The following is a 12,597-nucleotide window of genomic DNA, read 5'->3' as shown; positions in this document are numbered from 1 at the left end:
TTTATCCTGAGGCTGTGACCCCTGGTTCTAGACACTCCAGCCAGGGGGAAACAGCCTCTCAGCATCTACCCTGTCAATCCCCCCTCAGAATCTTGTATGTTTCAATGAGATCGCCTCTCATTCTTCTGAACTCCAGAGAGTATCGGCCCAATCTCTTCTCATAGGACAGCCCTCCCATCCCAGGAATTAACCCAGTGAACCTCCATTGCGCCTGGGGCAGCAGTTGGCCTCAGAGCCCCTGAGCTGGGGTCGGGGAACGCCAGCAGAGTCCTGTGACTCTGCTGGAGGTTAGACTCGAGATTCCTTCCTCCTGCCCGGGAAAAGCAGCTGCTGCAGTTGATTAAAGTGGATGGAGATCTGGCTGGGAGTGGGATTGGATAACGTAAGGACAGTTACAGACCGAGATAACCCAATAATCCACAGGGTGCGACGGTTACTGCACTGCTCTGGGGGTGGGGGAATGGATTGTGTCTGTACAGCAGAATTAATATCTGGAGTTTTGTTCGATTCCCTTTGGGGAGTATTGTACGAAATTTACACCGACAGTAAATGAGAGGCGAGAGTCTGGCCTCTTGCACGTCCCCGATTTTAATCACTCCCACCATTGGCAGCCGTGCCTGGGCCCTAAACCTCCCTCTCCTCCTTTAAAACCCTCCTTAAATCCGACCACTCTGACCAAGCTGTCCTAATACCTCCTTATGTGGCTCGGTGTCAAATTTAGTCTGATTATGCTCCGGTGAAGAGCCTTGGAATGTTTTACTACAGGAAACTGTGGTATCCGGCGCTGACGGGACCGAGCTGGTGCCGTTAGATCAAAACTGCCGTATAAACCAGCGGCAATGTTAAAACATAGAGAGCTTTTCAGCTCCGTGTGAATCAACAAACCCTGTTGCGTAGCAACAGCTTCAAAACAGTCGGCTGCAGCTGCAAGCGTCTCTAGCTGAAGCTGTTGCTTAGCTACAGACCTTGCAGAGCCTGACTAGGGAAAAAAAAAAAGCCACGAGAAGTAAAAAAAAACTTAGAGAAAACGGCTCCTGAATTTTGCCGGTAGATAGAGCTTTCCGGACTTTTAACCTCCGGTTAAACGAAAGTTTCCTGCACGTTAGAGGCGCTCTACAAATAGAAGCTGTTGTTGTAAGGAGGGATGGTGGTGAGGTGTCATCCAAGAGTCCATGAGAGGGGACGGTGGACATGGGCTGTGGGAGGAGATTAAACGGGTGGGTAGAGTCGTGCGAGGGAGCAGTGTACACCTGGCTGTGGGAGGAGCAGGCTTTAATGGGCTTCTTGTTGGAGTCTCAATGCTGCCTGTTTGTACCTGGGTCTGTATCCTGGGGGTTACTAAACCTGCCGTCTGTCTGCTAACTAGGTTTCACGACGATTTCGGGAGCTGATGCGCTTGTTCCACACCTCGGGCGATGCCAGTACCGACGAGGAGGAGGATGTCACCAGCAACAGCAACCCAGAGCAGTTGGCAGCGCGGCTACCCTCGGACGAGGAGCAAGACTGATTTCTCCCCCCCCCCCCCCCCCCCCCCCTTGGGGGGCGTTGTTGGACAGGTGGGGGTGCGAGGTGCACCATTCCTGGATGTGAATCCTGTGCGGGAAGGCGGTGAGATGGAGGAGACCCCCCAAAGCGGAGCAGTGGCAGGGGGAGGGGGCCCTGACTCTTGTGTGCTTTGCCTGGCTCTGGGTTGTGTTAGCTGATCGCAGTACCTCAATACCAGAGCAGGAGCGCTGAATCATGCCGTGTTTGCAATCCAGTGTCCTGAATTATGTGGTTGTCCTCGAGTCGCTGCTTGCTTGCTGGGCCTCGTGTGTCCCAGTGTTTTATTCTAACTCTTCTCTGTGCCGGTGTCGGGGTTTCCCGGCGTAAACCACTCAGAAAACATTGGTTGCCTGCCCAATTTGGGTTTGTTCCGTATTTATTGGAAAGGCAACACTTGGCCGTGTGGTTGAAGGGGAGCTTTGACGCAGCGAGTATTAAGCGTGACATTTGCTGGTCCTCGAGCCGGAGGCTCACTGGCAGCAGAGAGAGACTGGTTGGGTTTCAGGCCGTGGGGATGGCGTTGCCGGATATTTTCAGACTTTTTGTTGGTTAGCATACCGATGCTGCCTTGAGGAATCTACAGAGCGCCGGTGAGCTTTTATGTTGTTCAGGGGTTTGATTGTACTGACTGACTGACCTCTGCTGGTGGTTAGATGCAGCACGGCCGACGTTTGTAGTAATGCCGAGGACCGATTAGCGGTCGTGCGGCTTCCATGGTGGGAGGCAGAAGCTGGCTGTAGAATACCTCTGCAGCGTGTGTGTAGTTTGAGAGTTTTACTCGCGGAGCCCACCCATGCACGGGGAAGGGAGGAGAGTGTTCCTGTTTGTGTGGGCAGGGTCACAAACACGATCTATTCCTGCACCCCCCAGTATCGATTGTGGGGAAAGGGGCCTGGGACACTGTGAAATTGGTTTTGGATGGCGCGTGGGCTGAATCCTCTCCCACCGTGACAGTCTCTCTGGCTGTTCACAGTATTGTGGCTCCCGTGCTTAGGCAACGCAAGTTTTTAAACAGAAGCTGCCTCGGGGTGGGGGGGGGAAATCGGTGACCCCCCACCCAAAGGCAGCTACAATCATTGGAATATCTCAGATAGGATTATGGTTTGCAGATTTTAAAATGTATTTTCTCAGTGAGCGAAGTGTCGCGGACAACAGACTTGTCATCCCCCTTCACGAGCAGGGGAACGCTGCTAGCTGGTTCTCCTGTGTGAGGGGGTTTTACAGTCATGCCGTACCGTGGCAGAGAGTGCAATGGATTAAAGTTAAAGCACATGGGATTGGGGGCAAGGTACGGACTTGGATAAAGAACTGGAATAAAGGGGTCTTTTTCCGAGTGGCAGGCAGTGACTAGTGGGGTACCGCAGGGATCGGTCCTTGGACCCCAGCTATTCACAATATATATTAATGATCTGGATGAGGGAACTAGATGTAATATCTCCAAATTTGCAGACGACACAAAGCTGGGTGGGCGTGTGTGCTGTGAGGAGGATGCTGAGAAACTCCAGGATGATTTGGACAGGTTGGGTGATTGGGCAGAAGCATGGCAGATGCAGTATAATGTGGATAATTGCGAGGTTATCCACTTTGGTGGCAAAAACAGGAAGGCAGATTATTATCTGAACGGCAATAGATTGGGAGAAGGGGAAGTGCAACGAGACCTGGGTGTCCTTGTGCACCAGTCGCTGAAGGTAAGCATGCAGTGCAGCAGGTGGTTAAGGCGGCAAATGGTATGTTGGCCTTCATAGCAAGAGGATTCGAGTACAGGAACAAGGATGTCTTGCTGCAGTTGTACAGGGCCTTGGTGAGATCACACCTTGAGTATTGTGTGCAGTTTTGGTCGCCTTACCTGAGGAAGGATGTTCTTGCCATGGAAGGAGTTCAGCGAACATTCACCAGACTGATACCTGGGATGGCAGGAATGACGTATGAGGAGAGATTGGGTCGATTGGGCTTATACTCACTGGAGTTTAGAAGAATGAGAGGGGATCTCATTGAAACTTATAAAATTCTAACAGGACTAGACAGACTAGATGCAGGATGTTCCCGATGGCGGGGGAGTCCAGAACCAGGGGTCACAGTCTAAGGATAAGGGGTAAGACATTTAGGACATAGATGAGGAGGAATTTCTTCACCCAGAGAGTGGTGAACCTGTGGAATTCTCTACCACAGAAGGCAGTTGAGGCCAATTCATTAAATATATTCAAGAAGGAGTTGGATATATTTCTTAAGGCTAAAGGGATCAAGGGATCTGGGGAGAAGGCAGGGACAGGGTACTGAATTTGGATGATCAGCCATGATTGCATTGAATGGCGGAGCAGGCTCGAGGGGCCGAATGGCCGACTCCTGCTCCTATGTTCTATGGTGTTATCGCCTCACAACAGTCGCTGTTGTAGGGGTTATTTAAACAGGGGCAGGGTGGAAATAAACATGCACTACAGCCTGTGTCCTGTGTAAATGCAGTTTGTGGGAGGGATGTTTGGGCACTGGTTCGTTGCCAGACACGAGTCTCCTTTCTGCTGTTACTGTAAATATGTATGTGTATGTGAAATGTATCCTTTGTATATCTTAAGTTATAGTGACTGTACATTGTGTAAAAGAAAAAAACTAGCACTGTGTGGAAGAGTCAGAAATAGTTCAATAAATCTTTTCACATGGTTCCTTTCTCAAATGGTCTGGTACTTTCAATAAGCTGACAGGTACAGAGTAAAGCTCCCTCTACACTGTCCCATCAAACACTCCCGGGGCAGGTAGAGCACGGGTTAGATACAGAGTAAAGCTCCCTCTACACAGTCCCAGTGTGCTGTAGTCCTAGTCTATGTGAGAAAGAGGCAGACATTTTCTTGGTGCATCTGTGACGGCAGCAACCAGCCCACAATGGTAAAGCATAAAACAGAGTTCTGACCTTTTTACAGCTGTTGGGAATGACGTTTAATTCTGTAAAAACAGCACAAAATCCTTCAATAAAACGTTCTGTAACCAAAAGCAGCCCTCGCTCCTTTGCCTCTGCAGGCATAATGACAAGAAAAAACAATTGTCCTGGAACAGGATCCACTCCCTTTTACTGCAGCATCCACGAGCGTCCCGTCTGGTTTCCCGCTCATCCCCAGCTCCCTCTTTCCAAACTCAAACTGGCTCAGGAAAAACCCTCCAAAAACCCAAGTGTTCTCTCCTCCCACCGCCCCTCAGTCTTTTCCAGTCTCTCTCCTGGAGCCCGTGGCTGGAAGATGCAGCCTACACGAGCTCTCTGCTCAACGACACGATCCAGATTGAACAGCGAGAACGTGGCCTGGAAGGGGGCGGGGTTAAAAAAAACAACCCTTACCCGCTGAACAGCAACTCCGTACAGGTAATGAGTAATCCTTACCCTGCTGAATAAACAGCAACAGTGTTGTTAGCACAGCTGCCAATGTTTTGCATCCACTCGTGACCAGAATCAGACCCAGCTTCAGAAATAAACTCCAGTTGCAGAGGATAAGGCATCGGGACAGGTTCCGTCCAAACTTACAGGGGCTGGGGGTTTACACACTGGCGCCAGCTCGTTCAGCAGGGCACTGACTTGCCAAGTCACTTGAGGGAACCAGAGATTGAATCTTAACCAGTCAGTCTGTCCCCATGGACACAAAGTGTGAGCTTTGACTCCCGACCTCCCACCTCGCGTGTGGAGAAGGGCTGCAGACAATGCACTGGGCTCTTTTAACCTAACCTGCGCCCTGTCCCCGACACCAGACTGTGCGGTGGGGAGGGGGCAGCCATTCAAACCTGGTTAGGCATTTCTGACACCTTTTTAAGAATTAAATAAAATCTGTTTTATCAAATGAAGTTTTTTCCCCTCCATCAAACATATTTACAGCTTATGGGTAACGGGTGGGTTTAGGTAGCGGGGCAGAAAGCCATTTCCGCTGCGAGCATGGTGTGTTGCCATCACGGACACACACATCCCGTACCACCGTTACTCTGGGTGAAGGACGCCGAGAGAGGTGGTACAGTGCGCAGCGAGGCGGCTGCAGCAAGTGTTTATTCCATGTCAGAGTCATCTTCCGATTCATCCAGGTCGAAGTTCATTTTGTAGCACTGGGAGAGGGTCCTCAGCTCCTCCAGAACCTCTTTGAAGTCGTCCAGCTCGGTGCCGGCGGAGAGGAAACTGTTGAACTTTTGGAGGTTGAGTCGGCTGACCTCCCGGTGCAGATTGTGCAGGACGGTGTGGAGAACCGGAGAGGACTGGAGCGCGGTCATCACCGGAATACTCTCGACAGCTGTGGAGAGAGAGCGAGGCCGAGTCACCGGAGCCCAGGGCAGAACTGAAGCACTGATGGCACGTCATCTATTCTACCCCCCACAGAAACATGAGGCGCCACTGGTGGGTGAGTTCCAGTGGGGGCAGCCCCACCCAGACACAAGCCCAACATTACCGTGGAATCCACCCATGGACGATGCGGGTTAGTCTATACACACACTGGAAGAACTGAACGTTAACAACACATTTTACAGAATGGCCTGGCCCAGGGAGTACGTGCCAGCCTGGTAACTCAATCCCCTCCACTCACCGCTCGCGGAGGGCGGACCGCTTCCTGCCAGCTGTCCCCGCTTGTTGAAGGAGGGTGTGAAGAACTGTGGGTATGGAGCCGTCACTTTACACGGGGTTTGAGCCAGATGGACCGCACTGAGGAACAAGAGAACAGCAGGTCACACGTCAACACTCCCACTGTCGAGTCCCAATGCACTGAACCCCTTCCCATTCACTCCCAATGGACCCAAACCCCTTCCCATTCACTCCCATTGTACACAATCCCAATGGACCCAAACCCCTTCGCAATCACTCCCATTGCACACAATCCCAATGGACCCAAACCCCTTCCCATTCACTCCCATTGTACACAATCCCAATGGACCCAAACCCCTTCCCATTCACTCCCATTGTACACAATCCCAATGGACCCAAACCCCTTCCCATTCACTCCCACTGTACACAATCCCAATGGACCCAAACCCCTTCCCATTCACTCCCACTGTACACAATCCCAATGGACCCAAACCCCTTCCCATTCACTCCCATTGTACACAATCCCAATGGACCAAACCCCTTCCCATTGTACACAATCCCAATTGACCTAAGCCCCTTCCCATTCACTCCCACTGTACACAATCCCAATGGACCCAAACCCCTTCCCATTCACTCCCATTGTACACAGTCCCAATGGACCCAAACCCCTTCCCATTCACTCCCATTGTACACAATCCCAATGGTCCCAAACCCCTTCCCATTCACCCCCATTGTACACAATCCCAATGGACCCAAACCCCTTCCCATTCACTCCCAATGTACACAATCCCAATGGACCCAAACCCCTTCCCATTCACTCCCATTGTACACAATCCCAATGGACCCAAACCCCTTCCCATTCACTCCCATTGCACACAATCCCAATGGACCCAAACCCCTTCCCATTCACTCCCATTGCACACAATCCCAATGGACCCAAACCCCTTCCCATTCACTCCCACTGTACACAATCCCAATGGACCCAAACCCCTTCCCATTCACTCCCATTGCACACAATCCCAATGGACCCAAGCCCCTTCCCATTCACTCCCATTGCACACAATCCCAATGGACCCAAACCCCTTCACTCCCATTGTACACAATCCCAATGGACCCAAACCCCTTCCCATTCACTCCCATTGTACACAATCCCAATGGACCCAAACCCCTTCCCATTCACCCCCATTGTACACAATCCCAATGGACCCAAACCCCTTCCCATTCACTCCCATTGTACACAATCCCAATGGACCCAAACCCCTTCCCATTCACTCCCACTGTACACAATCCCAATGGACCCAAACCCCTTCCCATTCACTCCCACTGTACACAATCCCAATGGACCCAAACCCCTTCCCATTCACTCCCATTGTATACAATCCCAATGGACCAAACCCCTTCCCATTGTACACAATCCCAATTGACCTAAGCCCCTTCCCATTCACTCCCACTGTACACAATCCCAATGGACCCAAACCCCTTCCCATTCACTCCCATTGTACACAGTCCCAATGGACCCAAACCCCTTCCCATTCACTCCCATTGTACACAGTCCCAATGGTCCCAAACCCCTTCCCATTCACTCCCATTGTACACAATCCCAATGGACCCAAGCCCCTTCCCATTCACTCCCATTGCACACAATCCCAATGGACCCAAACCCCTTCACTCCCATTGTACACAATCCCAATGGACCCAAACCCCTTCCCATTCACTCCCATTGTACACAATCCCAATGGACCCAAACCCCTTCCCATTCACTTCCATTGTACACAATCCCAATGGACCCAAACCCCTTCCCATTCACTCCCACTGTACACAATCCCAATGGACAAAACCCCTTCCCATTCACTCCCACTGTACACAATCCCAATGGACCCAAACCCCTTCCCATTCACTCCCATTGGACACAATCCCAATGGACCCAAACCCCTTCCCATTCACTCCCATTGTACACAATCCCATTCACTCCCACTGTACACAATCCCAATGGACCCAAACCCCTTCCCATTCACTCCCACTGCACACAATCCCAATGGACCCAAACCCCTTCCCATTCACTCCCACTGTACACAATCCCAATGGAACAAACCCCTTCCCATTGTACACAATCCCAATTGACCCAAGCCCCTTCCCATTCACTCCCACTGTACACAATCCCAATGGACCCAAACCCCTTCCCATTCACTCCCACTGTACACAATCCCAATGGACCCAAACCCCTTCCCATTCACTGCCACTGTACACAATCCTAATGGACCCAAACCCCTTCCCATTCACTCCCATTGTACACAATCCCAATGGACCCAAACCCCTTCCCATTCACTCCCAATGGACCCAAACCCCTTCCCATTCACTCCCACTGTACACAATCCCAATGGACCCAAACCCCTTCCCATTCATTCCCATTGTACTCAGTCCCAATGGACCCAAACCCCTTCCCATTCATTCCCACTGCACACAATCCCAATGGACCCAAACCCCCTTCCCATTCACCCCCATTGTACACAATCCCAATGGACCCAAACCCCTTCCCATTCACTCCCATTGTACACAATCCCAATGGACCCAAACCCCTTCCCATTCGCTCCCACTGTACACAATCCCAATGGACCAAACCCCTTCCCATTCACTCCCATTGTACACAATCCCAATGGACCCAAACCCCTTCCCATTCACTCCCATTGTACACAATCCCAATGGACCAAAACCCCTTCCCATTCACTCCCATTGTACACAATCCCAATGGACGCAAACCCCTTCCCAATCACTCCCAGTGGATCAAACCCCTTCCCATTTGCTGCCCTGGTGTTGGGCGGTCTACGTACCTCAGTGCAGCCGGGAAGTGGCTGTGCAGGTATGTGCTGAGCACGTCCTCCCCGGTAGGACAGGTGTGTAAAACGGAGGCCCCCTTCACCCCTGGAGGAAGATTACTAAAGGAGAGAGTGTCACGGTGAGCTTTACCATAATAAAATTACAGCAACATTTGCTAGCAGTGAAGGTACAGTGTGCACCAACTCACGCCGTCACTGTAATGATGGGTGTGTGAAATTTTAACACCGTGACCACAACTGTGGAACATGCACAATCATATACATTTACATTTTGCCATCGAGATGTGTCTGGAGAAACCACTTGAGCTGTATAACACTAGGGTACAGTACTGGTGGGTACGGGTCTGCCACTGTATAGCACTGGGGTACAGTACTGCTGGGTACAGGTCTGTCACTATAACACTGGGGTACAGTACTGGTGGGTGCGGGTCTGTCACTGTATAACACTGGGGTACAGTACTGGTGGGTACGGGTCTGTCACTGTGTAACACTGGGGTACAGTACTGGTGGGTACAGGTCTGTCACTGTATAACACTGGGGTACAGTACTGGTGGGTACGGGTCTGTCACTGTATAACACTGGGGTACAGTACTGGTGGGTACGGGTCTGTCACTGTATAACACTGGGGTACAGTACTGGTGGGACAGGTCTGTCACTAACACTGGGGTACAGTACTGGTGGGTGCAGGTCTGTCACTGTATAACACTGGGGTACAGTACTGGTGGATACAGGTCTGTCACTGTATAACACTGGGGTACAGTACTGGTGGGTACAGGTCTGTCACTGTATAACACTGGGGTACAGTACTGGTGGGTACAGGTCTGTCACTGTATAACACGGGTACAGTACTGGTGGGTACAGGTCTGTCACTGTATAACACGGGTACAGTACTGGTGGGTACAGGTCTGTCACTGTATAACACTGGGGTACAGTACTGGTGGGTACAGGTCTGTCACTGTATAACACGGGTACAGTACTGGTGGGTACAGGTCTGTCTCAGTATAACACTGGGGTACAGTACTGGTGGGTACAGGTCTGTCACTGTATAACACTGGGGTACAGTACTGGTGGGTACAGGTCTGTCACTGTATAACACTGGGGTACAGTACTGGTGGTTACAGGTCTGTCACTGTATAACACTGGGGTACAGTACTGGTGGGTACAGGTCTGTCACTGTATAACACGGGTACAGGACTGGTGGGTACAGGTCTGTCACTGTAACACTGGGGTACAGTACTGGTGGGTACAGGTCTGTCACTGTATAACACTGGGGTACAGTACTGGTGGGTACAGGTCTGTCACTGTATAACACTGGGGTACAGTACTGGGGGTACAGGTCTGTCACTGTATAACACTGGGGTACAGTACTGGGGGTACAGGTCTGTCACTGTATAACACGTGTACAGTACTGGTGCGTACAGGTTTGTCACTAACACTGGAGTACAGTACTGGTGGGTACAGGTCTGTCACTGTATAACACGGGTACAGTACTGGTGGGTACAGGTCTGTCACTGTATAACACTGGGGTACAGTACTGGTGGGTACAGGTCTGTCACTGTATAACACTGGGGTACAGTACTGGTGGGCACAGGTCTGTCACTGTATAACACTGGGGTACAGTACTGGTGGGTACAGGTCTGTCACTGTATAACACTGGGGTACAGTACTGGTGGGTACAGGTTTGTCACTGTATAACACTGGGGTACAGTACTGGTGGGTACAGGTCTGTCACTGTATAACACTGGGGTACAGTACTGGTGGGTACAGGTCTGTCACTGTATAACACGGGTACAGTACTGGTGGGTACAGGTCTGTCTCTGTATAACACTGGGGTACAGTACTGGTGGGTACAGGTCTGTCACTGTATAACACGGGTACAGTACTGGTGGGTACAGGTCTGTCACTGTATAACACTGGGGTACAGTACTGGTGGGTACAGGTCTGTCACTGTATAACGCTGGGGTACAGTACTGGTGGGTACAGGTCTGTCACTGTAACACTGGGGTACAGTACTGGTGGGTACAGGTCTGTCACTGTATAACACTGGGGTACAGTACTGGTGGGTACAGGTCTGTCACTGTATAACACTGGGGTACAGTACTGGTGGGTACAGGTCTGTCACTGTATAACACTGGGGTACAGTACTGGTGGGTACAGGTCTGTCACTGTATAACATTGGGGTACAGTACTGGTGGGTACAGGTCTGTCACTGTGTAACACTGGGGTACAGTACTGGAGGGTACACGTCTGTCTTTAACACTGGGGTACAGTACTGGTGGGTACAGGTCTGTCTCTAACACTGGGGTACAGTACTGGTGGGTACAGGTCTGTCGCGTACAGGTCTGTCACTGTATAACACTGGGGTACAGTACTGGTGGGTACAGATCTGTCACTGTATAACACTGGGGTACAGTACTGGTGGGTACAGGTCTGTCACTGTATAACATGGGTACAGTACTGGTGGGTACAGGTCTGTCACTGTATAACACGGGTACAGTACTGGTGGGTACAGGTCTGTCACTGTATAACACTGGGGTACAGTACTGGTGGGTACACGTCTGTCTCTAACACTGGGGTACAGTACTGGTGGGTACAGATCTGTCTCTAACACTGGGGTACAGTACTGGTGGGTACAGGTCTGTCACTGTATAACACTGGGGTACAGTACTGGTGGGTACAGGTCTGTCACTGTATAACATGGGTACAGTACTGGTGGGTACAGGTCTGTCACTGTATAACACTGGGGTACAGTACTGGTGGGTACAGGTCTGTCACTGTATAACACTGGGGTACAGTATGGGTGGGTACAGGTCTGTCACTGTATAACACTGGGGTACAGTACTGGTGGGTACAGGTCTGTCACTGTATAACACTGGGGTACAGTACTGGTGGGTACAGGTCTGTCACTATAACACGGGTACAGTACTGGTGGGTACAGGTCTGTCAGTAACACTGGGGTACAGTACTGGTGGGTACAGGTCTGTCACTGTATAACACTGGGGTACAGTACTGGTGGGTACAGGTCTGTCACTGTATAACACTGGGGTACAGTACTGGTGGGTACAGGTCTGTCACTGTATAACACTGGGGTACAGTACTGGTGGGTACAGGTCTGTCGCTGTATAACACGGGTACAGTACTGGTGGGTACAGGTCTGTCACTGTATAACACTGGGGTACAGTACTGGTGGGTACAGGTCTGTCACTGTATAACACTGGGGTACAGTACCGGTGGGTACAGGTCTGTCACTATAACCCGGGTACAGTACTGGTGGGTACAGGTCTGTCACTGTATAACTGGGGTACAGTACTGGTGGGTACAGGTCTGTCACTGTATAACACTGGGGTACAGTACTGGTGGGTACAGGTCTGTCACTGTATAACACTGTGGTACAGTACTGGTGGGTACAGGTCTGTCACTATAACACTGGGGTACAGTACTGGTGGGTACAGGTCTGTCGCTGTATAACACGGGTACAGTACTGGTGGGTACGGGTCTGTCACTGTATAACACTGGGGTACAGTACTGGTGGGTACAGGTCTGTCACTGTATAACACTGGGGTACAGTACTGGTGGGTACAGGTCTGTCACTGTATAACACTGGGGTACAGTACTGGTGGGTACAGGTCTGTCACTGTATAACACTGGGGTACAGTACTGGTGGGTACGGGTCTGTCA

The 12,597-nt window shown here is 51.1% G+C and overlaps 2 protein-coding genes across 3 annotated transcripts in view; one reads left to right on the top strand and one right to left on the bottom strand.

Annotated features, from left to right (window-relative positions):
• The window catches only part of LOC147086404 (GON-4-like protein), a 101,404-nt gene extending 97,204 nt beyond the window's left edge, over positions 1-4,200 (top strand). For both annotated transcript variants that reach the window (XM_085978482.1, XM_085978481.1), the window contains exon 31: positions 1,367-4,200. In XM_085978482.1, the coding sequence (XP_085834608.1) occupies positions 1,367-1,507 (141 nt within the window). In that variant the 3' untranslated portion in view covers positions 1,508-4,200. The remainder of the gene's footprint in view (positions 1-1,366) is intronic.
• A 258-nt stretch (positions 4,201-4,458) lies between these two features.
• Positions 4,459-12,597, bottom strand: part of msto1 (misato mitochondrial distribution and morphology regulator 1) — a 33,208-nt gene continuing 25,069 nt past the window's right edge. The window contains exons 12-14 of the mRNA XM_085978488.1: positions 8,914-9,018; positions 6,090-6,205; positions 4,459-5,798 (exon numbers count right to left, since the gene is read on the bottom strand). Coding sequence (XP_085834614.1) covers positions 5,560-5,798; positions 6,090-6,205; positions 8,914-9,018 — 460 coding nt within the window. The 3' untranslated portion in view covers positions 4,459-5,559. The remainder of the gene's footprint in view (positions 5,799-6,089; positions 6,206-8,913; positions 9,019-12,597) is intronic.

The sequence above is a fragment of the Somniosus microcephalus genome, unplaced genomic scaffold, assembly GCF_052327205.1.
Source record: "Somniosus microcephalus isolate GS21.2 unplaced genomic scaffold, FLI_Smic_1.0 unresolved_chr7, whole genome shotgun sequence".
Taxonomy (NCBI): domain Eukaryota; kingdom Metazoa; phylum Chordata; class Chondrichthyes; order Squaliformes; family Somniosidae; genus Somniosus; species Somniosus microcephalus.
The sequence above is the reverse complement of the archived record's forward strand: the minus strand, read 5'-3'. Positions and strand labels throughout refer to the sequence as shown.